This window comes from Cnephaeus nilssonii, assembly GCF_951640355.1.
Source record: "Cnephaeus nilssonii genome assembly, chromosome: 22".
NCBI lineage: Eukaryota > Metazoa > Chordata > Mammalia > Chiroptera > Vespertilionidae > Cnephaeus > Cnephaeus nilssonii.
The window spans coordinates 21,477,681-21,503,712 of NC_137093.1; the positions used below are offsets into that span (position 1 = coordinate 21,477,681).

Consider the following 26,032-nt stretch of genomic DNA (forward strand, 5'->3'; position numbering starts at 1 on the left):
AGTTTCTCCTCCAGGGAAATGGTGATTGGACACGACCACCGTTCCCCTTCCCCTCTGCCCACCAGGCCCCTCGGTTTGTATTGAATGCATAGGAGGGTGGCCGTATTCTAACCCTGTGCTGGCCTTGCAGGGCGACTTCAGACACAAGTCGTCGTTTGTGATCTGAAACCTGACCTGCGGCCGAGAGCACACGCAATACCTCCACCAGGACCTTCTCTAGAGCAGCCGGGGGGCAGTGCACCCGACAGAGCTAGACACGCGTGCAAAAGCTTTTTGTTTTGGCCAAAGTTGACCGCTACTCCTTTCCTACTTTTTAACAAGCCGCATGAATAAAAGCATTTTCCTCAAGATGGGCTCAGGCATCACAAGGAAAAGAACTGAGCGAGCTCACCGAGGCTGGCTCCCAGCTCAGACCGCTGGGTCCCCTGGCCTGGGAAGCCAGTTCATTTGCCGCTTGCTGTTGGTCAGCCAGGGCGAGCGCCCTGCGAGGGGGGCGAGGGAGCGGGGTGTGGCAGTGGGAATCCCGGCAGGATGCCCTGCAGCTGCGGTTTGAATCGGTGCATCCAGAAAAGAGGCTTTTTGGCCGTGACCTCGCCTCAGTGGCCCCGACCGTCTGCACCAGCCCTTCTGAAAGGCGCCTCAGTGTTGTCCTGTCCATCTTGGGAATCCTCTTGGATCAGCACTTACAAAAACCACCAAAATCAGAAAGGCGAACTGCTCGCTGGGAGGGGCCGCCTTCCCCGTAGGAACCCTGCTCGTCGCTGGAGGGTCTCTCCGGAACCCTCCCGCTCAGCCCAAGTGCGACATGGTACTAAAACGTCCTGCTTTTCTATGGGTGTTTGTTTTATAGAATTTTACATTCTAAATTTTTGCTAAACATGTATTTTGGTTATTGAAAAGAAAATTTCTATTTAAACTGTAAATATGTTGTCATACAATGTTGAATAACCTATTTTTTTAAAGAAAAAGTTCAGCTTGCAGTAGGGGTTCCAAGCTACTCGTGTCAAATGGAAAATGTAAACAGTAAGAGTATCTTAACCCACGGCGTCCTCACGGTGGCTTGCTGGGCCATGCCCTCCACAAGTGCTTTAGCGTCTTTGAGAAGGGATGCCATCGATACATCGGACCACGTTGCTTAGGGAACCTTTAACATTCCAGTTGAGTAACGTCCAAGTTGTCCTCTCTCCAAAGAAACAGGAGCTCTTAGGTCGCCGTGAACTGCCTCTCCCTTAGATCCCTACCACCCCCTGTGGCCAGAGACCACCCAGAAGCTGTCCACATCGGCCACGATGCAGACCACATCGGTCAGCTCCCGGGGTTGAGTCATGTGCCCCCAAGTGGGTGTGGGCTGCTGCCTCCTGAGGCCGCCAGCACGTCCACTGCACCGCCAATGCCGCCCTGGCTGTGCGCTGACCAGCTTCAGCCTGTTGTTCAGGCACCAGCGCTTGGCCCAACCCAGGACAGGTGAGGTGTCCGTGCAGGAAGGTGGCCTCCCCGCCTGGCCTCCCGCCGCTGGGTTCCTGAGCCACAGCCCTTTCTGGTTGTGGATGGCTCACGAAACGGAAGCTACTGCGATTTGGTTTTTAAATGTATTTAACTTATTTGTGTGGTTCATAACACTGTGCAGGCCAAAGGCAGTTCTGAATCGAGTCTGCCAGCTTTATTTTTCAAGAAGACGAATTCCACTTGCCCTCTTTGCCGCGGGCTGTGTTCGCCTCGCAGTGGAGCCAGGGCAGAGCCTGACGGTGAGCAAAGTGCTGGCCTGAATCCAAGGCCGAGTTCTGGTTCTGATCTTCAAGTTTTCCTGCACCCCGGCCCTGCCCACGCCGTGGGGACGTGAGGGGACACGCCTTCCTTCTGCAGGAGCCGGTCTTGCCCAGTGCGCTGCTGTTGGCTCGTGGAGTGGTTCGAGGCAAAGAGCCCCTCGGGGACGCCCTGGCTCTCTGGTGTGCTTAGAGGGTAGTTGTCACGTAGGACATAGTCATCTTGGGATTACACTTCAACTGTCTTAACTTTTTATACTTTGAGGGGCTTTTAATTGGAGACTGTTGACTTTTTATGTGAAATACTTTGCCATGAGGTAGCTGGCAGGAGCAGTCGGCAGCTCTTCATACCTGCATACTGGTACCTCTCTCCTGTGTTTGTAGTGAATGCGTAGGATGAGGACTCTCCCTGCACCTTCACCTCTTCTTAGTAGGAAGGGATAGTATCCCCTTTCTCTGATTCTTGAGGATCAATACTCTGGCCTTGATCTTGGTTGTCACAGTGATAAGACAGCCTTATTGCCTCTCTTCTTATGCCTAAAACCTGCCCTGGGGCCATGTGAACTGGGTCTGATGGGAGAGAAGTGAAGCGTGGAGTCTGGGAAGTAGTTGCCTGTGACTAAAAATGTAGACAGATAAGAAACATTCATGTTTTTCAAATGTGAATGTGACTGAGGCACGAGGCCTGTCCGAGGCCGGGGCCTTGGGCGTGGCTGTGCGTAGGTGTGCAGACTTGTACTAACACCCCCTAAATCGGTATGTGTTAAACCTCATTTATAAAAGCTTTAAAAAAATCACCTCTGCCTCGTTACTTCTTATTTCCTCTCATGTTGGGTTTGCCCTTCTTCCCAGCATTTCCAGGTGAGCACACTCAGCCCGCCACCACATGTCCACGGATTGGACAGGAGTGGTTCCCTCAGGAGCAGCTGTGACTCCCATGTGTCACAGTTCACATTCGGGAGAGCTGTGGGTAGGTCACAGGATATTCTACCCCTCAAATCCAGCTACCATGATATTAACACATTGCGGACCAGTAGTTTTATTGCTAGCTTTACCCAGTGGCCAGGTGAGTTTCTATTGAACGAGTACAAAACATGTTTTACATAAATGTTAAAGGCACGCTTTAAAATTAAATACCCATTGCATTTTGAAGTTATATATTATATGTTCTGACAAGCTAATATCTTTTTAAAGAATTCTCGTGATTGGCCACAAGCCTTAGAACAGAAACCATGAGAATTCTCGTGATCCGCCCGCAATGTGTTAAAAACACTGTCACAGTGCCCCTGTGCTGTGCATCTGTGGTCTGGGAATAAAAAGTGAGCAACGGGGCTTCTGGTCATTCCTGGTGAAAACACGTGCATGTTTCAAGGCTACCTGGTGGGCCAGCAGAGACTGAGCCACTCGCAGGAGCAAACCATCGGCACAGCTCCGTGTCAGTGCCCTCGGGGGAGGGCTGCAGCAGGCTTTCATATCAGCTAACAGGTCCGTACACTGAGAGGGACACCTGTTGTTAGGAGGCAGGCAGCGTCTGTCTGGGGACATAGGCACTGAAATTTAAGGACAAACAGTCATTATTTTAACTTGAAAGATTTTTAAAATACTTAAATATTTTATGTAAATTGAAATAACTACCAATAAAAGCCCTGTTCTAAAAAAAAAAAAAATTCTATTGCAATAGAATACTAAAAGGCTGTATTTATGCTTTATTATTGTTTTAGAAAGCTGTACACTTTTTTAAATGTGCAGTTCATAAATAAGAATAGAAAAATATTACAATAAAAATCTTGTCACACCCACAGGGAACTATCCACTAGAAAGGATTCATATCAGCTAAGAGGTTGGATTTGTACACGAGAAAGCCAATGTGTCGCGCTGTGTTCCTTAGGGACCATCAGAACGGGCCTGATCCTTCCAAATGGAGCAAAGATAAAACGTTACACAGCTAAGACATTTCTCTATTATTTTACAATTTTTACCACATACTCCTGGAGAAACGGAACCAGCTGGAGTCACAGCACAGGTGCTGGGGTACCTAACGAAGGCGCCCGGGGCTCCGGGAAGGGACACGGCGCCTGTCCCCGAGCAGAGATGTCTTCCCAGCCCCGCTTCCCGCATGCCCTGCAGGCCCTGTTCTAGTTGGCTGCTTTCAGGGGGGTCTTTCGGAGGGACCTCTTGCCGGGGACGGGGTTGTCTTTATTTCTCGCTGGAGACTTCACATTCCACTGTGGAGGCTGCGGAGGCCTAAGGAGGGAAAGATACACTCACTCTGGAACTAAGAAAAAACTGACGAAACGACTGTGAAAGGGACTCATGCTCAACTTACGGCTTATCAGGCGATGATAAACATAAAGTATTTCCTTGATTCTGGGCTTCAATTTTCTCTGAAAGGAAGTCAAACACAAACAATTAGACTCCCAGGACTCCAGATGGCTAAGGCATCAGATGGGGGGGGGGGGGGGCACTTGCCTCTGACGGGAAAGGGGGTCCGGGGTGTGCCGATGTAGCTGACTCCCGCTTCAAACGTGACGTCACCGATGGTCTCTGGGCGGAGGGAAAACAGCAGGGTTACAGCAAACGAAGTCACCGAGCAAGGTCAGTAATGGAGTCAGTAACGGCCACTGTGAGGCCCAGCGGCCCGCAGGCCTAGGTTACCTGACCTTTCTGTACGACCCGACGGTGTTGGAGCTCCCACCTCCCTCCCTCCCGTCCGTGGTCCGACTCCCTCCTCCACCACTCCCTTCCTCAGGCTGCTGTGCTGGTGCCTGAGCACCCACCGCTCCCTGTCTGCGGCTTCCCACCACCCAAAGTCCATATGCCAGGAACCCCCAGCTCCATATCGGGCCTGCCTCCCGAGCCTGCACCTCCCAGAACTCCCCAAGTTGCTTCACCCACTCACTCCCTCCACTCCTCAGCTGCTTGCATGTGCTCATCCAATCAGCTCTGTCCACACTGGCAGGGCCAGGCATCCTTAGCTCCTTCACCACGTCTAATCAGTAGCTGAGTCCCATCCCTCCTACCTTCTAGTCCACATGCTCTCCTCCCTCATCTCACCCTTGACCTATTACGGGGTTCCCCCTATGGCCTCCCCTTCCGATTCACCCTCAGGGGGCAGGAGAGCAGAATGGGAACAGAGACTGAATCAGAACCTGGGTCTGAATTCTGGCTGTGTCTTCCTAGCTGTGGGCACTGCTCTAGGAACCCCAAGTGTTTTTACCTCTCAAACAGGATACAAAGGTCAGGATTAAGTGCGGTCATTTATGTTAAGTCCTCAACACAGTACTTGTGCTACAGATGTGTTAGCAACTACTATAATAGATTAGCTGTTATCCTCGCAGGGAGGGTGAGGACATGCCACGTGCGAGCCCCATGTCAGGCAGAGCAGGGCTTGCCCAGGACTCGGAGAGGACCGCCGAGGGCTGGGGTGCAGGTGGCGGGAGACCCGGTGGGGGCACGCGGAGACACCTGCAAACTACACTATAGATTTTGTCAAGAGGATTTCTTGACAGAATTATGGTTCTTATGGGTTTTGAGATAAAAAGAAGCTATAAAACACTGCACTTCTAACTCGTTTCCCCGTTGAAATAAAAGGAAAGGATAGGACATTAAAAAACACCCACAGAAGTGGGCACACAGGCTCTCGGCCCAGCTGGCAGGGACCCTTCGAGCCGCCGCTGACGGAGTGGGCCTCGGACAAAGCAGGGCTGGCTGAGCACATGGAGCCGCGTGGGAGTGGGGCAGGAGGGCGGTGTGGGCTCTAGAACCAGGAAGCCAGGAAGTGTGCTGCCCAGAGAAGCTGCGCGAGGGGCCTGTGTCCGAGGACGCCTCCCGGCTGTGGGCAGTGGAACCGCGTTCTCACGTCACGGCCCCTGGACGAGCCCTGCGAGTGCAGCTGGGGCTCAGTCCAGTTGTTGTGAATGACGACTACCTGTGCTAATTATTCCGGAACATTCCGTCCGACACACGCACTACAGGGCTGCTGACCAGGGAGAGAACGTCGCACAGGGGGCTTTCCTGCCACCTCTGCAGCAGGGCCGCAGGCGGGGAGCCAGCTCGCCCCCACAGGACTTACTCTCAGGGGTGCTGATGGCGCGTCTGGCCACGGGGTCAATGGCTCCACTGGACTCCTGCTCCAGGCTGTACGAAGAGGCTAGGATACAATGAGAAAGGCCGCTCTGTTCAAAAACCCAAAGCCATGTCCCAGAGCAAAGCAACTAAAGGAGAAACAGCATCTATAAGAAACGTGATAAGGTTAATATCCCATACAGAGTGTCCTGATGAAGAGGTCATTCAGAAAGGTGCAAAAAGACAGCAGGAGGGACAATGTCCATTCCCACTGGGATCAAAGGAATGGGAATGAGAACCACAGCCATTTTCGTCTAGATCCGTGGTCGGCAAACTGTGGCTCGCGAGCCACATGCGGCTCTTTGGCCCCTTGAGTGTGGCTCTTCCACAAAATACCACGTGCGGGTGCGCACGTACAGTGCGATTGAAACTTCGTGGCCCATGCGCAGAAGTTGGTTTTTGGCTCTCAGAAGGAATTTCAATCGTACTGTTGGTATTTGGCTCTGTGGACTGATGAGTTTGCTGACCACTGGTCTAGAAAATAGAAAATTAGAAAACCAGTGTTTCCAGTAGGCAAACGGCAGGAGCGTAACGTGGAGGGAAGGACGGAAGATGGTGTGACGCTGTCGAGAGCCGTCAGGTACCAGGCTGTCTGCAAGGTTTACTGTGACGTTATTCCCAACACTGAAAAGCACCTCCATGTCCAAAAACGGGGCAGTAATCAATAGGTTATGTGCTGCCCCATGACACGGTGCTGCACGGCGACTGGGAGAAACGTCCTGAAAGGCGGAGGGACAGAACGCGCACCGAGACCGTGATTTTACAAATAAAGCCGAGCCCACGTGTGCAGAGAGGAGAAAGGCTGCAAGAATAAACACCTCCCTCCTATGGGTGAGTTTCCTATTTCACCATCTTTTCCAAACCTTTTATCACAAACATGCACTGTTTTGTGACTTATAACCCTAAGCCCCCAAGTGTTTCGTTTTAAAGAGAGTAAAACAGAAAGTATCTTAAGAGGCACGAGAGGAGGCCTGTCCTGCGGTTCAGCCTGTGATCTCACTGAGGGAGACGGGACCCGCGTGGCTCCCAGCCTGCGGGGCTGCCTCGGGACTCACCGCGGCGAGTGTGCGCTCTGTCCAGGCTTTCCGAATTTAAAGTGAACGGCAGCATTCCGATGCTCCGAGTCCCACGCCGGCTGTTGGACTCCACGGCTTTCTTGACGGAATTCAGGATGGCGATGGTACTGAGGGACAAGGACCTGCGGAGGAGAGCACGCCATGCTGGGCGGGAAGCAAGGCTGAGCACACTGCAGGCGCCACCCATTCATTCACACCCATTTCTCATCGGAAGGGGGGCGCGCAGACTAAGTATCAGCAAACACAACGGCAACACTCGGCCCGCACACGCCTGGTGGGAACGGCTGACGGACTCTGGCTCGTACCTGGCCTTGGGCACGGGCCTCTTGGACTGCCCCGCTTCCGCGGACAGAGGCCCAGGCGGTGCCGGGCCAGCGCTGGGCCCGGGCTTTGCGGGCTGGCTCGCACCACGGGGTACAGTGGCATTTTCTTGGCCGACAGAAGCTGGCGTTATTTCTAAACTTGGAGCAACCTGTCAGAGAAGAAAAAAAGAATCGTTACACGCTCTGAGAGCGTCCATAAGGCATCTATTTTAAAGCATGCCAGCCCAGGGTAAGTGGAATAGCACTGTTAGCAACTATTACAGAGAAAAGGAGAACGTCCGTTTGTCCTCATCATTTTTAAGGCAGCAGATCCGCTGGACTCTCAGGGAGGCAGCACACTGCGTCGGGAGGTGGGCAGAGGCTCCCCCAGAAACACCCCAAGTTGCAGAATGAGTTTGCCGACTGGGAGGCACTGCTGGGAGGGCGGCAAACAAGCACGCAGCCTCAGGAGATCTAGGTATCTAGGCGTTACCCTGATCACCGGTCGGACAGCCTGCTGCCAGCCTGCTTGCTGGGCACTCACACGTCTCCCCAAACTATTATTGAAAGGACTTGCCAGGCCAGTTGGAGTGACCCAGCTCCCTGCCTGCCACGAACCACGCGCAGCGGGCCACACGCAGGCCCGAAGCCGGGCTCAGACCTGCCCCTGCTACACGCACAGCAGAGCAGACGGCCGGGGGTCAGCCTCCGTGCTGCTCACCCACCTGCACGGCCTGGGCCCCGTCAGCACCTCCCGCCCTGTGTGCATCTGCCTGTCTCGCCAGCTCTTGCTCCTGGGCCAGCTGTTCCTGGTACTTCTTCATGTCGTACTCGAGTTCTGACGCCAGCTGCTTGTCGACGGCAAAGAAATCGTTGATTTCATCTCGGTAGTCCTGCATCACCTCCTGAAACAGACGCACAGGCACCTCAGTGCTCCCTCGAATGAGAACGTAAGCTCCCGACACGACTTGAGGAACCGTGACAGGAAGGGGAAGACAGTTTGCTGAGAGAGGACCGTTCCTATCACAGCTACCAACAAGCCAATAAACCCGGCGGTGTTTCCCAGGAAAGAGCCAACTGCGCTGCACACCAGCAGTGAGCCTGCCGTGAGGGAGCATCAGAGCTCCAGTCTCCTGGGAGCTGAGTGTCCCTCTGCCAGTGACCAGGTAACGTCCCAGGTTCCTGACGGCAGAAAGGACATGGACCCCCACGATCTTAGCCTACAGCAGAGCTTTAACGGGGCTCCCCCTTTCTACTCCTGAAGGCTGGCATGGGAAGAGCGACGTGTGTGGGTGATCTGGCTTGGCTCTGGATCATCACCAGTTCCAAGGATCTCTTACTGTCACTGAGGCAGGCCCCTTGGGAGTTCACGCAGAGGTGAGGTGGGGAGGGGAGACATGGCGTTGTCCCCACTCAGGCCTCTGGAGCCGGGGACTCCAGTCTGAAGGGGGTTCTCTGTCCACACCAGCTTCCTCAGAGGAAGCGGCCATGGCTTACAGTCCCACCGGTGTCCTCTTCTGAAGATGTGACAGGAAACCTATGGCTCAGGTCTTAAAGGGGGCTGCACAGGACGAAGCCCCTTTGCAGGGAGAAGGAAACCAGCTCGCCTCACAGGGTTAGAGGGAGGAAAAGATGTAACGTAGCCCCAGCTCGTCCCAACAACGGGCAGGAGGTGAATGGACCTCTCCAGCCGCCGCCGCGAGCGGGGCCCAGGTCGAAGGAGAACGGCAGCTGCTAGGACCGAGGAAGGAGCACGAGGCTCAAATACAGCCGGGGCCCGGCGGGAGCCGGGGGCTCAGCAACGGGAGGGAGGCTCGTTCTGTCTACTTCGGCTCTGAGCTCTTTCTCTTTCTTTTCTGAGGTTTAATACAGGGCAATAGGAATATAGAAACAACTGGAAGGTCTCATTTTTTCCCAGACAATGAGCCTATCTTTTCCACCTTAACTTCCTTAGGATAAAGAGTATATTCAATGTGATTTTTGTTGTAGCTCTTTTTGAAAAAAATGCTCAGCGTTTTTTGAGGAGTAAAATAGCAGACAGAGAGAGTTAAGATTTTCGCTCAGGCCTGAGGCGTCAGCTACGTCTGCTCTGAAAGTGTTCACACAGCGGCTGCGTAGACAGCAGACAGACTTTCCGTGGCCGGCGAGGGCAGCCTGGCCACTGATCCGTATTCCCCAACGGCTGCAGGTCATGGGCAGCTACGTGGTTCGTCCATCAGACGGTGGTAAAGGGAAGCCTCCCCAGTGAAGCTTAGTGACCAGCTCCCACTCGCCCCCTCAGCAGAAGGAACTAAGTGATCACTTTGCTCCTGGTCAAGGGCACACGCTCCGCTTCGTGGAACCTATGGGCAAACTCCCCAGCGCCAAAGGCCTGCCTGGCTGCTCTAGTTCTAACCAGCGTGACACTGGCTTCGGGCACGTTCAGTCCTAGGCATTCGGCAGCAGCCCCAGCAGCACCGCCGCCCGAGCAGTGAGCCGGGGCGGGAGACCCACCCCGAGCACAGGGCGTCTTACCCTGAGGTAGTTCATGAGCTCCCGCAGGGCCGGGACCTTGTTCTTCTCCAGCACGGTCTTCAGGGAGATGATGATGGGGATGATGTTCTCTATGAAGTTCCGCTTCTGCACCTGCGGGGACACAGAGGCGCGTCTCAGGGACGCGGGCAGCGCTGCGGGGCGGCTGCTCCTTGGCCGCGGGCTTTGCCTGGCAGACCTGGTAGACGGCGCGAGCCTACCTCTGATGCTTTATTATGGTCCTGGGGCCTGTGCAGGCGGCTTTGCGAGCATTACCTCAAACCCAGGAGAGCTGGCAAAGTAGGGCACAAATGAACGTATTCTTACTTTCTAAACCAGAAAAAGGGACTAGAAATACGTTGAATAACCTGACCAAAAGCTCCCAACCTCCACACGACCCCACCGCAGACCCCGGCTCCACATTCAGTGCTCCGTTCAGCTCCTCCCTTCGGAAGGGACGGAGGGCGTGGTGGCGGCTCCAAGACACAGGTTTATTCGTGTCGGTGAAAGGACAACGGTCCAGCACGGCTGGCCGTGAAGGCAGTCAGCCCCATATCGCCCTCTCTCTCTGTGTGACTTTGAGTATATTTAGGAAAGTGTTATGCACTTGGGTAGTCCGTGACTTGGACTTGACCCAGCCTTCATATTCTTCACTGTGTATGATCGGGAAGGGCAGAGGCTCACGTACATGCAGAACCAGGAGCGACGTGAGCGAGGTGGGTCTGGGAGCTAAAACGACACAGGGAGTGCGGTCAGGCTATTCTGTGGGCTCAGGTGGGAGACGGGAATCAGAGCCTGGGGCCTGGTGACAACGCCGACAACCAGCCGCCCCGGACGTGACTCACACCCACCGTGGCCGAAGGAAACCGTGCCTGGCATGCAGCCTGGGGCTGGGGCAGCGCCGGGCCCTTCCCACCACGGGAGACTGCGGGAAAGAGTGACGAGGAGGAGGAAGAGGGACGGCAGCTGGGTTAGGACAGGAAGTCTGAGATGCCGGTGGCACATCCAGGCAGGCAAGTGGAACGGGTTCCCGCTCACGAGAGACGTGGGCGCATGATCACCATCTGGGAGCATCAAGGCCCCTGCTGAGAATGGCGGCGGGGGGGGGGCGCGCATGGGGAGGGGATGGACAGGACTCGCCAGACCACCCACACGGACTGAATTAGGGGAAGGGGGACTAAATCTCAGACCCTCACCTGTGAGATGAGCTTCTTCTGGGCTTCCTGCATGACCACGTTGGCCAGGGCCACGTCGTCTTCTTCCATGAGCAGGTCCTTGTCTGGCTTTGATCTCATCGCCAAGAGCTTGATTTCCTTGGAGCTGAGGACCTCAAAGGCATCTGAGAGGAGCTCGCTGGCTTCCGCGTCCAGGGGCAGGACGCCATCCGCGAAGCATGCTGGGAGAGAGCACAGAGACCGGCTCCTGAGCCCGCGGCCTCGGCGCCAGAGAGCACGCCGGCTGCCAGGGGTGCGCGGGCACAGGTGGTGTCCGGGACAAAAGGCATCATCTTCCTGGAGGGCCAGGGCCCCACTGGCTCCGGACCTGCCGGGCCCCTCGCAACACAGCATTCCATTTTCAAACAGACATTTTATCCCAAACACGGCATGCCTACCCAAAATGTCAAGGCAGATTTTGGACGTGATATGGAATCGCTGTTCATCGGTGAAGTGCTCTAGAAGAAACTTGTAGATTTTCATCCGCTTCTCCTTGTTTGTCTTTCCCTTCAGCGAAAAAAGCCGCTTCTCTCTAGGGCAAAACAGGACAATTTTACCACATCACCTGGGCAAGGAGGGCCGGACTTCACCAGCATCTCACAGCCACCACCGGAGCGTGCGCGTCACCAGCAGGCCCCTTGGACCACGGGCACAAGTGGAGTGACGTGCGGGGCCCGGCCAAGACAAGCCGCGACCCCGGGAGGAGGATGCGGGCAGCCCTTTCCCCACCTCCCACCCCTTTCCCTGCCCGCCCTGCTCTCGCGGAGCGCACTGACCTCTCCGACTGGGAGAACTTGTTATACTTCTCATGCTTCTCGTAGTTATTAAAGTGGAAAACACACTCCACGAAGTGCTGGAAGAACATGGCAGGATTCCTCTTCAGTAACAGGTGAGCCAGGCAAAACTCCCCGAAACTGCAAAAGAAACCCGTCGGCCATTAGCAGATAGCCAAGAGCAGGGGTCGGCAAACTCACTAGTCAACAGAGCCAAATATCAACAGCACAACGATTGAAATTTCCTTTGAGAGCCAATTTTTTTAAACTTAAACTTCTTCTAACGCCACTTCTTCAAAATAGACTCGCCCAGGCCGTGGTATTTTGTGGAAGAGCCACACTCAAGGGGCCAAAGAGCCGCATGTCGCTCGCGAGCCGCAGTTTGCTGACCACGGGCCAAGAGAATTCTAACAAGAACTCTGCAGAACAGGGGAACTGAATTAGGGGAAGGGGGACTAAATCTTCTCACCAAGCAGCTTCTTTTGCATCAGAAACAAGGTCGGAATTCGCTTCCTTTGTCATCCTTGCCCAACAGCAAGGCCCGCACAGCCTTTCTCTACCAGGTTTCCTCTCGAAATTCTAAGACGGTGTCAGCTACACTTCAAACGGAGAAAAACAACACCTACCCCAAGCTGCTGCTGCAAGGCAGAGCCCGTGGTCCGGAAGGCCGACGCAGTGAGCGCAGCCCCCTGGAAGTGGGCACTGGCCCCCCTTTCCACACCCCTCCTCCGACCTGAAGTCTGTTGCCCACAATCATGAGCAAAAACTGCAACTTTTTTAAGTAACTGCAACTTTTTTCAAGAATCGGATTAACTAAAGAGCCGCGCCCCTCCGTGTGGGTGGTCTAGCAGGACAAGTACCCTCCACAGGCAGCGAGGACATTGAGCTCTGAGCCTCTGCCCACCCTGGGCCCTCCTCCTCCTGTGCCCAGCCTGGAAGAGGCATCTAGCACACACGCACCCTGCGGCCCAGTGGGGCGCCGTCTCCAGCGCCATGCCAATCTGAAGCGCAGAATCTAGCGGTCTCCCAAGCCAAAAGAACACGGACAGACGCCAGGCTGTCCAACTTCAGGCTCCCTGACAGCCCTGTGTTGTCACGGCAGCAGGTGAGACCAGCCAGGGCGCTGCTTGCTGCCCAGGGGTCAACCTAGCGTGGGCCAGGGCTGGCTCTGACCCACTCACACGGCCCACACCGACGCTTCCCTTTCCTTTCAGAGTTCAGTGCAAATTCCACCTACACAGGAGCCCCACGGGGCTCCCACCCGAGAGGAGCAGGGACAAGGACAAGCCGAACATTTCATTCCTGGTGCAGAATCCATTAGGACTTGCCAGGGAGTGCCTACCCCCGCTGTTTCTCCTTAGGCTAATATTCAAATCCACTGCAGTCACAGCACACAACCAATTAAAGGTCAGAAGGTAGTTCAGAAATCATGAGGTTGAAACCAAGCAATCTCTCTTCACTGCCTTTTCTATCTCAGTGGTCCATTATCTTAGTCACTTTTTTTGCCTCAAAATCTCTCTGGCCCCACCTCCTTATACTTCTGCATTTACCAAGTTAAATGGAACAATCCAGTGGGCATAGGGAAAAATATATCAGACAATTCTGTAGCCCCCAAATTTTGGGTTTATCACCATATGACCAATTAAGAATGCCATGCAAATTTGCTCATGCCAGAATCTTCAGGAAATCCAGTTAGACCAAAAATAAATTCCATAGGCTCTGCCACTGTAGTCTCTTTGGCAGAGCGGGTTAGCAGAGACATGTGGAAAAAGTAATGTGTCTAATGCAAGCAGACAGGCCTGACTGGTGGCCTAAAAGTGGGGAACAGACTCATTTAAATGACAGCGAAACCGAAAAGCGTGGTCCACATTGGAACCACGGTTTAAACAAACCCAGAATCAGATAAAATGGAAAGATTTAAGGGGGAAATATGGAAACGTTAGGAGACACTGATAATCTCACTATAGTGTAAACATCTATCTGTCCTTCTAATTTCTTTCTGAATCATGCTCTGAGCACTTGCACAAGTTCTGTGTATATTTTACACACTAATCAATGCTCTTCTTAACATATATGTACAGGAGCTGACAAACGTGGGAAAAACAGAACTGCAAGTTCAATGACCGATTCACCACCAGGCTCATCACCTAGAGCAGTGATGGCGAACCTATGACACGCGTGTCAGCACTGAAAGGTCCCAGGTTCAATTCTGAGGCGGCCGCATGCCGAGGATGAAACATTTGCTGCTCCTGAGGATGAAACATTTGCGAAATAATGTTTTTTCCTCAAAGTGACACACTACCCGAGTTATGCTCAGTTTTTTTGGCGAAATTTGACACACCAAGCTCAAAAGGTTGCCCATCACTGACCTAGAGCCTGCCAGGCACTCCTAAGCACGCCTGCTCCTAGGCCACACGTTGAGGAGAGCCCAAGGGCCAGTCTGCGGCAGCAGGTTAAGGTCAGGGGCACTGCACAGCTACCTGGTCCCTTTCCCAATTGTGTAAACAGAGAAAAATAACATTAGCTTTTTGCCTGACTCTAGACCATCGGTCGCCAACTGGTGGTCCGCAGACCACAGGCGGTCCGTGAAGTCCCAAAGGTTGGTGACTGCCGCTCTAGACAGTGTTAATTGGAACATTAACCTCTACTAGTTTACGATGTCTAATGTTCCATCTTGGAAAATTCTACCTAAAGGAAACAGCAGAAATTCCCCCAGGGAACTCAAAGTAAATCACCGGTAACCATATTTAGAACCAGAGGGACCCATTATTATAAGCTATTTATAGTTAATGAATCTATAAACACCTCTTCCCCATGGGGGTAGCTTTTGCCATGGTATTCAATAATCTATTTTCTAACTGAAGATCTGCTTTAAGAGGAATTATTCATACAACATAACCTAGGTTAGCAAATTCTGTGAGATCACTTTTCAACCTTTAAAAATAAATCTTTTAAAAAATTATTGAACGACAGGAATTAAGTGGCAAAGCAATTGCCTTCCCTTCCAATTCTTAAGAAACAGCCATTTCCAAGAAGCCTTGTAATTTGTATACTCCGTTTCATACTGTGCAATTGTGTCTTCGCTCCTAGCATTTCTTCTTAAAATTTCTGCACTTAGAAGCAATTGAACTCTTTATCAAAACTCACATTTTATTGGCCTAGAAATCAACCCAGTTAAGTCAACATTAATGGCTACTATTCTATAGTTTCCTATGACAAAGGCACATCCCCGCTTAGGAAGAGTGAACAGTGTTCGCAAATGTGGTCAATGCGGAGATTATTTACTGGTCAATCTGAACGAGTTTGTTTTTCTTCATAAACTTGTATGCAAATTAAACTTTGTTATACAGCTTAGTGTTTAAGAAAATCTGCTCATTTTTGGGCAACTGCCAAGAAGCTCACTGAATCCTAATGAACTCCGCTGGCAACCACCTTTAAAGAAAGACCTAATGAAGACCAGAGGCCAGGCCCGTCAGAGCTGCCTGCACGCGAGGGAAGATGTACCTGGCGACGTCTGGGTGTGAGTCTATCAGAGTGCTGACAAACTGGAAGAACAGAGAGCCCCTCCACTTCACAAATTCTTCCTGTGCGAAGGGAAATGGCACGATGAGGATTATTAATACATAAGCCTCAAAAGTATTCAGTCACAAACCCAACTGTTAACTTCCTTTGGTTTAACCTCACACCTGTCAGCCACTTAGGTCTGTGTGTGTCCGCCAGCAGTCTCAGCACTCAGGTCTGCCTGTGCCACCCACGCTCAGGTCTGCCTGTGCCACCCGCCCTCAGGTCTGCCTGTGCCCACCCACCCTTAGGTCTGCCTGTGCCCACCCACGCTCAGGTGTGCCTGTGCCACCCACCCTCAGGTCTGCCTGTGCCCACCCACCCTCAGGTCTGCCTGTGCCCACCCACCCTCAGGTCTGCCTGTGCCCACCCACCCTCAGGTCTGCCTGTGCCCACCCACCCTCAGGTCTGCCTGTGCCACCCACCCTCAGGTCTGCCTGTGCCACCCACCCTCAGGTCTGCCTGTGCCACCCACCCTCAGGTCTGCCTGTGCCCACCCACCCTCAGGTCTGCCTGTGCCCACCCACGCTCAGGTGTGCCTGTGCCACCCACCCTCAGGTCTGCCTGTGCCCACCCACGCTCAGGTGTGCCTGTGCCACCCACCCTTAGGTCTGCCTGTGCCCACCCACGCTCAGGTGTGCCTGTGCCACCCGCCCTCAGGTCTGCCTGTGCCACCCACGCTCAGGTGTGCCTGTGCCCACCCGCAGTCTCAGCACGCAGAGCATTACACAGGAGGATTCACATTGAGCCTGCTAAGCTCTTTCCCACACTGAAATGCCCTATCGCCTAGCGGAGCGGCTCGGTGAGACGCGGGGAAACCTGTGACCCTCCTTTCACAAGCGAAGATGGTATGTCTGAGAACACTGACCTGCTCCAAGGTCAAGAACAACAGAACTGGTAGACCTCCCAGTCTACTGAGTGCACTTTTCTCTACATGGCGCTTATCGGCAAAACTGAACATTTATGCTGCTTGACAGGATATCCGAGCAAACACCCAAAACAAGTATTAGGGAATAATGATCTGTTTAAAAGGCTGTACAGAACATTAGCAGAGTGAGTGTTTTATAAACCAAAGATGAGGCTCGTTATTTTTGGATTCTACTACAAAGCAGCACATTTCCTATGCTACTCCCATCTTCCCTTCAGCAGAGCACCGGTGGAGGGAGAAGAATGACAGGTCTGTTCTCATACGAACCTGCAGGAGATTGGTAAGCAAGATGAGCGTTTGCTTGCGGATGAAGGGGTCTGAGTCCTTGAGACACATGGAGATATTGGGAATGTACTTATCCACCATGACCGTGTACCGGATGCAAAGGTCACACATGACAATGACCACGTTGTTGCGAACAGCCACGTCCTCGCACACCTCCAGCTCTCTCACCAGGGCCGGGATGCTCTTCTTTGCCAGATCCTCATGCTGTAAGCACAGCTTACCTATCACAGAAGAGAGTAAGTCAAGCCGCTCCTCCGTGCTAACCAGGCAGACGCCTGCACTTTCTCCACAGATATGTCGCAATGAGTTTTATGTAATCAAAGTTAAAGCATCATGTCAACCGACACAAGAAAATCAAACACAGCGTGGCCAGATGGCTCAGTGGTTGAGTGTTGACCTATGAACCAGGAAGTCATGGCTCGATCCCCATTGTGGGGCATGCAGGAAGCAGCTGATCAATGAGTCTCTCTCATCATTGGTGTTTCTCTCTCTCTCTCCCTCTCCCTTACTCTCTGAAATCAATAAAAATATATTTTAAAAAAAATATCTAAGGTAGACAGACCCATATTAAATATTAGAAAATTCAGAATAGCTTAAGAAAAAACACCTCCCCCATCCCTTCCGGATCTCATGATATATACGTATATTCCTTCACTATAGTAAAATTATCTTCCGTTTGTTTTTTTATTCACGCTCACCATCTTTTAGAGAGGGGAAAGGAGGTGGGGGGAGAGCAACATCAATCAGCTGCTACCCTTATGTAACCTGACTGGGGCCAGGGATCAAACCTACAACCTAGGTATGTGCCCTGGCCGGGAATCGAACCCGCAACCCTTGGGTGCAGGGGACAATGCTCCAACCAATTAAGCCACACCAGCCTGGGCAAATTATCTTCCTTTTGAAGTCAACAGTTGAATTTTGGAGTTATCTACTGACCTGGAATATGACCAATAAAATTAATAATGAACTTGAAATTTGAGTTGGGTAGTTAGAAAAGAATGGTAAACTCATTTATTTTATTTCTTTTTCATTCGGAGAAAGAGGCTATTGTTGAATTTGTTTGTGGTGTGTGTGTGTGTGTGTGTGTGTTGTGTGGCCTGGGGAATGTTTTGTTCTTATTTATAATTCTTAGACGTAAAAAAACCCCCACATTATTACAAAAAACATTCATGACTCTTATCCAGCATAAAATACACAATCACACTAAAGAAAAAAAGAATCAATTTATAAACAGGGGTTCATGTTTTCAAGATTACCATTAATTTGAGCTGGCATCTGCCAGCTCTGGAAAACATCACATAAACCATCTCCTTTTAGAAACTAAACTGCAAATTTATTTTTTCCTTCCTGGAACTCAGTGTACTGCATGGCATACAGTACTTGATGAAGAGACCTCAAGGTGCTACATCATGAGTATAAACAAGTAAATCGCAGAAACACGGTAACTGAAACAAATTAACCTAAAAACCAAAGCTCCCTCCAGGGAGGGTCTGGAGTCTGGTGTCCTAGGCAGCATTGGGTGCTCCTACAGAATTGCCTCAAAGCTCCCAAGAGCTGGAGTAAGTATATGCTCAGCAGAGTACAACCCACCGCTGGCTTCCGTAAGACAAAAAGCTACCCAGGGAACTAGACCGCACAAGGGTGCTGCCCCACAGGCCACTCTTGCTCACCCAGGGTAATGATGGCGTGTGCTCGGATCACAGAAGGCATGACGGAGGAGCCTCTGACCGGGGCTGGTGGCTGGGAGGCTGGGGCGTCATCGCTGCTACCTTGGGAGGATGCTACTGCAGGGGAAGGAAAGGGGGCTTATTTACAACACTCCAGGGGCTAGCCCAGGCTTCAGACAGCACCCGCAAAGGATAAGTTTAAGTGCCTTACAGTGATCCGCATCCGCAGAAGAAGCTACGATGGACTGAATCAGAAGGAAGGCTCGCTTCTCCACTCTGGCTGGACAGAGTTGGGCTATATCTCCTAAGGTAAAAATATACTTCACCTGTGAAGAAAATTGGTTTTGCAGTAAAAATAAAGCAATAATGAAAAAATCAACCCTACCTATAGATTAAGGACATGTTAGTGGAGTACTATTTTTGTCCCCCACATTGAAAAGGAGTGTTTTTTTCAGAGCCATTTCAGATGATTAAAAAAAACACACAATCCTTACCCTCCCGAGGACATGCTTAGAGAGAGGAAGGGAGAAGATGAAAGAGAGAAAGAAAGAGAGGGAGAGAGGGAGGGAGGGAGGGAGAGAGGGAGGGAGAGGGAGATGGAGAGGGAGAGAGGGAGGGAGGGGAGAGAGAAGGAGAGGGAGGGAGAGGGGGAGAGGGAGAGAGAGAGAAAGAGAGAAAGAGGTGAGAAACATTAATCAGTCACCTCCCATATGAACCCTGACTGGGGATTGGACCCGACACGTTTGGTGTATGGGACGATGCTTCAACCAACTGAACTACCAGCCAGGGCCCTCTGTACCCTTAGATAAGTTCTGCTTCCTTAAAAGTGACATCCAGGGTTAAAGGACATATAAACTGTTGTACATTTTTAAACATATTTCCAAATTGTCCCCCAAGTACTTTACTATTTAGACTCCGACCAAAACCTTACCAGCACTGCTTCCTCAGAGGCACCACTACTGTGTGTTTGTCAAGGACACACAGGTGAACAGCTAGGTAACGCTGCTTTTCATAATCCCCAAAAGGGTCTTATTTTAAATTAAGAGAGCTAATAAGAAGTTTGTGTTTAAAAAACAACAAACCCTGAACATACTTTATCTGTTAGTGAATTAAAGAGATATTTAAATCATCTTTAAAGAAGAGTGAAGGAAACCATATCTACAGGGTAAAACGTCTCCATATACATTTTACGAAAGGGCAGAGTTTGGTGACATCTTTAACCGGGTGGTGATAACAACCTGTTTCTGAGTCTGGGCAGTGACTGCCACATGAGCTAGAAGAGTAAGCCCCTCCAGAGCCTGGGGCAGGCCCCTCCTACACCGGGCGGCCCTCTGACCTAACACGTCCAATGCCATCGATAGTGATGTTGTCATTACTGAACCGTGTGCATAGTAATGCCTCGGACACAAATGGTCTTCCCTTCTAACAAATCCAAACGCGTCTTCTTCCATCCATCACGTGGCACAAGTGCCAGGTGGCAACGCAGGAACCGAACACAGACCAGAGCTGCTCTACTAGTTTCCAAGTGGATGAGGGAAACAGCCAATTTTGGTGAAACAATGGCCTATCCTAAAGGACATAAAAAACAAGCTCTTTGTTTTTTTTATTAACCAGTGTCGGATGTTGGAGTCAGAATCACCACAACATGTTCTGTTGATGGACAGCCACTCGAATCAGAACACAGGCTCCACATGGATTGGCTCACAGGAATCCCTGGCGCTGCCCAATTTTTTCAAAGCAAGGATGCATGTCAGACAATCTTGCTGCTCCAAAGTCATGTGTGTTTTCAAATTCCTCATCTTATTTTAGACGTGGCTTTAGAACGGCTCAGCACTCCTCGCTAGTTCTATGGTCTGATATTCAAAAACCTCAGCAGACACATGAGAATTTTAAAATCAAACAAACCCATCCGAAGAACAAAAACGTATACTCGCCTTATTATTTTCTCACATTATTTCTAAGCCAGACTCTACCAAGCACACAACAACTTACTGTTTCCCCTGTTGGATTAGGTATCTCATAGAATCTACCTGGAGGAAGTGTATACCATCAGGTTTTCCCCAGATAATAAGTACGAGAAAAGAAAATGAATAGCTCATCAATAAAAACTCTTCTAAGAAAAGAGTAAGTTCTATGCTAGGAAAATCCTTTTCTTGCTGATAGTAACATAAATGCACATTACAAAGACATCGTTAAAAACCCTCAACCGATATAAAGGAATCCAATGGTTAAGAAAAGTAGTTACTTACCAACAGGTCCTCATCCATATTCCCAGCTCCACCTTCCTTCAGGACGATGTTGGAGAGGCAGTGCATGCAGGTGGAGAGGACACCCTCGCACACCTGATTCAGTAACTCCTAAGGCAAGTCAAAGGTCATTTCTGAAGGAGTCTGTACAGCTACATCAGACCATTCAGGAAACACAATTTTCTCAAGAAACTGTATGAGCTTCAAATGTATAAACCGTAAGCCATGCAAGACCCAGGCATTGTGCTTTCGTACCTTTGTTCTTTCAGCAATCTGGCAATGGGCGAAGTGAAATTTATAAAGAATTACACAGGGTGGGGCAAATGGAGGTTTAGAGTTGCTCGTATGAAAAGTAATACAGTAATTAATAAATAATAACACAGAATAAAATGTTCTGTATACTCACAACTGTAACCCTACTTTTGCCCCACCCTGTATGTGTGTGTGTGTGTGTGTGTATATATATATATATATATATATATATATATATATATATATATATATATATATATATCTGTTATATAAAAATAATATTTCTTTCAACATTTGCCCTATAAGAGCAAACATCATGTGTTTGGGAAGCTCTAGTGCACTAATTTATAAGAGATCTATAATAGCAGTGCTCCTTCAACAATAAAAATACTGCCATTCTTCTGACATATGTAGATGGTGAATTGACACTGTAATAAATAGGCATAATAAAAACGAGTAGTTGTTATTCTTCTGAAATTTATTCATCCGCGACTTTTTCCAGTGTCTCTTATTAGTTAAAATAACTTCAAAGAGGTACCACCTCTGGCCCACACATCTAACCACACTAGCTAGGGAGGGAGTTTGATCCCATCCTAAACCCATTAGCTATAGGCTCCGGGCAGCTTTGTGGACACGATACAATGAGATGGTAGTGTAATGTAGCCTTATAGGAACAGGGTGGGTGTTTTCTAGGATTATGACTTAACTATGATCAGAAACCTTCTGGTCGGGAAGCAACCCCCTGACCAGGTGGAAAATCATATGATGCATTCTTGAAATGCGGGTGGATGTGAAGGAGGATATACAAAGCTATCCCAAGCGTTTAGCCTACAGCTTATTAAAAGATAACCTTGCAAAGTCTCCACCAAGGTGCTGACTTTCTAAGAGAACTGTATGCCTTTAGCAGCCAAGATCTTCTTGGGAAATGCCGACTGCCTGTCATATCAAGTGTTTCCTTCTGTTGTAGTAACGGCTACTGGGACTACCCATCCTTACAGGTTCTCTAAAGAGAACACTTCTCCAACTTCAAAACAGAGTGATCTGCCTACTGAGTACACACAAGTGACAAACATCCAGGAGTGTAGCATACCCGTTCCTCCACAGGTGTCTCCGCAGATGCTCTGCAGAGCCTTTGCAACGTATCAACAGCTGAGCTGATCAGCTCTAGAGACCAGTGGAATCCACTCAGCTTACACTTGACAACATCTAAAAGAGAAGGCAAACCCTTGAAGTTTAACTGCTTAAAAGTGAGAGGCAATGCCTTTTCAAGATTCCCCAATGGACACTCACCGGTCACCTTGTCTCGGGTGCTCTTCGGGAGATGCTTTGCAATATGCCCAATAACACACAGAATATGTCCTAAGGTGTTTGCATTGGGATTCTGTTGACTAAGAAAAGGACAGAAGAAATGTCAACATAGAGCCAAAGGAAACATCGCTGCCCACAAAATACTTCTCTTCTGGATTATTAATACCTGGGTAGCGTGGTTTTGGATTCATGATGTAAGAGCATTAAGGCACTTAAATACTTGGACAAAGAGTAAACTGAAAGCTTAAAAGTGATTCTTACTTTCATGTTGGTTTCAGCCTGAATTTAAAGAAGTGTGTATATGAACAGCTACAAAATAGCCCATTTCCTTAAGGCATGAGCTTTATCTACAAGAGTCTTTAGTGAATCCATCAGCTTTATCTACAAGAGTCTTTAGTGAATCCATTTCAGTTATAAGCATGCATACCTGCTGATTTCCTCCCAGGACTCAATTACTCTGGTGTAGTCGAGCTTGGGTGATGAGCAAGCAATCTTGGAGAGCAGCATCCAGGCTGGTGCAGAATGTTCCGTGCCAGTGTGGGATAGCATGTTGTTTATAAAAGCAGATGAGAATTTATCTTTCTTGGACCAGATATAAAACGCCTTATTTAAATAGCGGCTGGAAAAAAAAAAAGATGGGAGAGCAGAATGGTAACTATAAATATACAAAACTGGTGAGATCAGCTCATTCAGTAAAAGGATATCAGCTGCTGCTGCTCCGGGATCCCTCTGGCACATTTGCTACCAAACTAGGTATCTTTTTAATTTTTATTATACGCAATAAGGCACATTTATTTCTGCCCTCATCAAGTATTTATTTTTAAAGCAAATGATAAAATTTCATAAGATTTTGTTTATAAAAGTTAACAGAATTCTATTGAACTAGCCCTACGTTTGGTTCTCAATAATTTTATTTTTGTCATTGATTTCCTAGCTCAGTGGCATTCACACTTTTTCATCTCAGGGCCCTTTGAAATTCCTAAAAATTACTGTCCACCTTGAAATGCTTTTGTTTATGTTACATCTACATTTGCCATGCTAGGAATTAAGAATGAAAAATTTAGCCCTGACCAGTTTTGCTCAGTGGATAGAGCGTTGGCCTGCGGACTGAAGGGTCCCAGGTTCGATTATGGTCAAGGGCATGTACCTTGGTTTCGGGCATATCCCCAGTAGAAGGTGTGCAGGAGGCAGCTGATCGATGTTTCTCTCTCATCAATGTTTCTAACTCTCTATCCCTCTCCCTTCCTCTCTGTAAAAAATCAATAAAATATATTTTAAAAAAAGAATGAGAAATTTAAAAATATTTATCAATTCATTTAAAATAAGAATAAGCCAATTAATTATATGTTAACATAAATAATGCATTGTTTTACAAAAACAACTATCTTTTTGAAACAAGATAACTTGGTCAGGAGAATGGTATTGTTTTACTCTTTTGTAAATCTCTTTACAGTCTGGCTGAAACAGGAGACAGGTGGGCTCTCATTTCTGCCTCTGCACTCAATCTGTCCCAACACCACTGTATGGCTTCTGGAAAACTCTACTTAGAAATAATAAATGTGGAAAATGCACAGAACATCTTAATATTATGATCAAAACAGTTTGAGCTCATGAATGCATCACTTTGAGAACTGATGACCCTAGTTCATTTCCTACAATGGCTATTCCAAAACTTCTTATACTTAAGCCCCTAATTCTACCCACTCTTTCCAAAATTTGGGCAAAAAAAATTTCCCCCTCAATTATAGCAAAATGTACATAACATAAAATTTATCATCTTAACCATTTTTAAGTGTAATTCAGTGGCCTTAAATACATTCACACTGCTGTGCAATCATCCATTTCTAGAACATTTCTTTTTTTAATCCCAAGAAACTTTGTAGCCATTAAACATAACTCCCCATTATGCGCAACCGAGGTATGTGCCCTTGGCCAGAATCAAACCCGGGACGCTTCATTCCACAGGCTGATGCTCTATCCACTGAGCCAAACGAGGTAGGGTGATTTTCAGTTAGTTTTAATACCAAACTTGCATGACCTTAAGAGATCACGTAATCCAACTGGCTGCTCTTACCAATTAGGAAATAAAGACCCAGAACACTAAGGTGATTTGCCAGGGCCACAACAGTATTTTATGACACTAAGTCTCTTATCCTTACTGCATAACTCCTTCATAACTACTGTAAACAAATAGGGAAGTGTTTCTTGTACAATTTTTAAATTTTTTTATAAAATATATTTTTGTTGACTTTAGAGAGGAAGAGAGAGATACAAACACCAGTGATGAGAGAGAATCATTGATCGGCTACCTCCTGCATGTCCCCCACTAGGGATCGAGCCTGCAACCCAGGCATGTGCCCTTAACTGGAACCAAACCCGGGACCCTTCAGTCCACAGGCAGACGCTCTATCCACTGAGCCAAACCAGCTAGAGCTCTTGTACAATTTTTAAAGAAAGGAAAGGAAAAACAGTCAAGGTGGCACAAGCACACACTAATTCCAGGACTCCTGCAGAACAGGTTCAAGGTTATCACTCAGGCGCTACCCCCTCACCGCAGTGCTCACTGTGCACTGAGCATTCAACCCGTGTTGTCATGTGGAAAAAAGACTGCAGTGTCCTTTAAGTCAACCAGTCCGATAAAATGTCAGGAAAAGTCTAACTTGTAAAGACTGGGAGGTTATCTTTCAAAATAACTAGTATTGAGGAAGTTAATATTAATATGCCATATCCACAGTGTTTTCTATTACATATGTATTAAGACACCAAGTTAAAAGGGGAGGACACTCAGAGAAAAGCAAAGAAAGTGATCAAAGGCTTCGCAAAAAGCAGTCACCACAAAAATGCTGCGATTTGAATTAGGTCAAGAAAAAGAGACCAACATTGAGGCTTCAAATCTACTCCGTCATTTAGAAAGCTAGCTTTCCAAGATGAATACAGAAATTTCTTAAGAAAAACCCTCAGAGCCTTCGCTAAGGAAAGTAAGGCATAATTCACATACCTCAGTTCCTGGCTTTCTGTACTAAGGAGAGAAAGCAGTGCCCAAGCCAGCACCTGGCTGTCATCTCCACTGTGAAACTTATTGAAGTGCTTAATGTTCTGCAGCAGGACCTGGTCCAGGCATTCCAGGGCCTTTTCCTGCACCGTGCTCTCCGAGTCCATCACAACGGGGGTGATCCCCACCAGCCAGGCTTTCTGTATCTGGGCACATCGAGGGTGGGCCTTTAGGAGTTAAAATCAGGAAGTCACAAAGAGTCTAACCCTATTGGAAGTGTAACTACAAATCAGTAAAGTTGTGATCAATGTTTTGAGACATGTTAAAAGTAGCTGCACACACAATTATAAATAGATCATAAAGTTAAAGAACAAAAAAACAAAAAACCTACAGCCCGGCCAGCGTGGCTCAGTGGTTGAGCGTAGACCTATGAACCAGAAAGTCATGATTTGATTCCCGGTCAGGGCACATGCCCGGGTTGCGGGCTTGATCCGCAGTGAGAGTTGTCAGGATGCAGCCAATCAATGCTTCTCTCTCATCATTGATGTTCCTATCTCTCTCCCTCTCCCTTTAATAAAACAAACAAAAAACCCGAAGACCCACAATATTCAAACGATATGTAAAAACAAAGTTCAATATGCAATTATTGTAAATCAGTCCATACTGAAATTTTAAACTTATAAAATTATTGTTATTAGTAATAAATCAGCATTTTTTGGTAATTCAAGATCAAATAATAAATATTTATCCCAGAAGTAATTAGAATAAGTGCTACCAGAGAAAGTAAAAATACATATTGCTTGCTCTATGCCTTCTATCACGAAACAAGAGGAAACCATGCTCTTAAAATTCTTCAAGAGCGAATTACTTGGCAGAAGTAAATTATATCTAGGATCACTGGTACTGCTCTTTTGGCGATATCATCTATACAGGTCTTAATGAACAAAAATTAATCTAGGCCTCTGGCCTAACCAAATTAATTTTAAAATTCATATTTCTATGTGAGATTTGAGCTTAAGTCAAGAAAGG

General features: G+C 48.9%; 2 protein-coding genes across 5 annotated transcripts in view; one reads left to right on the plus strand and one right to left on the minus strand.

The window, feature by feature from the left end:
- The window catches only part of JAM3 (junctional adhesion molecule 3), a 29,001-nt gene extending 26,441 nt beyond the window's left edge, over positions 1-2,560 (plus strand). For all 3 annotated transcript variants that reach the window (XM_079763335.1, XM_079763336.1, XM_079763334.1), the window contains exon 9: positions 131-2,560. In XM_079763335.1, coding sequence (XP_079619461.1) covers positions 131-166 — 36 coding nt within the window. In that variant the 3' untranslated portion in view covers positions 167-2,560. The remainder of the gene's footprint in view (positions 1-130) is intronic.
- An 894-nt stretch (positions 2,561-3,454) lies between these two features.
- Positions 3,455-26,032, minus strand: part of NCAPD3 (non-SMC condensin II complex subunit D3) — a 39,011-nt gene continuing 16,433 nt past the window's right edge. For both annotated transcript variants that reach the window (XM_079763333.1, XM_079763332.1), the window contains exons 16-35: positions 25,010-25,230; positions 22,439-22,630; positions 21,994-22,091; positions 21,794-21,909; positions 20,455-20,562; positions 18,417-18,531; positions 18,209-18,322; positions 16,521-16,759; positions 15,269-15,348; positions 11,768-11,905; positions 11,390-11,523; positions 10,974-11,173; positions 9,781-9,891; positions 7,992-8,171; positions 7,270-7,436; positions 6,944-7,086; positions 5,836-5,913; positions 4,233-4,307; positions 4,090-4,147; positions 3,455-4,007 (exon numbers count right to left, since the gene is read on the minus strand). In XM_079763333.1, the coding sequence (XP_079619459.1) occupies positions 3,899-4,007; positions 4,090-4,147; positions 4,233-4,307; positions 5,836-5,913; positions 6,944-7,086; positions 7,270-7,436; positions 7,992-8,171; positions 9,781-9,891; positions 10,974-11,173; positions 11,390-11,523; positions 11,768-11,905; positions 15,269-15,348; positions 16,521-16,759; positions 18,209-18,322; positions 18,417-18,531; positions 20,455-20,562; positions 21,794-21,909; positions 21,994-22,091; positions 22,439-22,630; positions 25,010-25,230 (2,676 nt within the window). In that variant the 3' untranslated portion in view covers positions 3,455-3,898. The remainder of the gene's footprint in view (positions 4,008-4,089; positions 4,148-4,232; positions 4,308-5,835; positions 5,914-6,943; positions 7,087-7,269; positions 7,437-7,991; positions 8,172-9,780; positions 9,892-10,973; positions 11,174-11,389; positions 11,524-11,767; positions 11,906-15,268; positions 15,349-16,520; positions 16,760-18,208; positions 18,323-18,416; positions 18,532-20,454; positions 20,563-21,793; positions 21,910-21,993; positions 22,092-22,438; positions 22,631-25,009; positions 25,231-26,032) is intronic.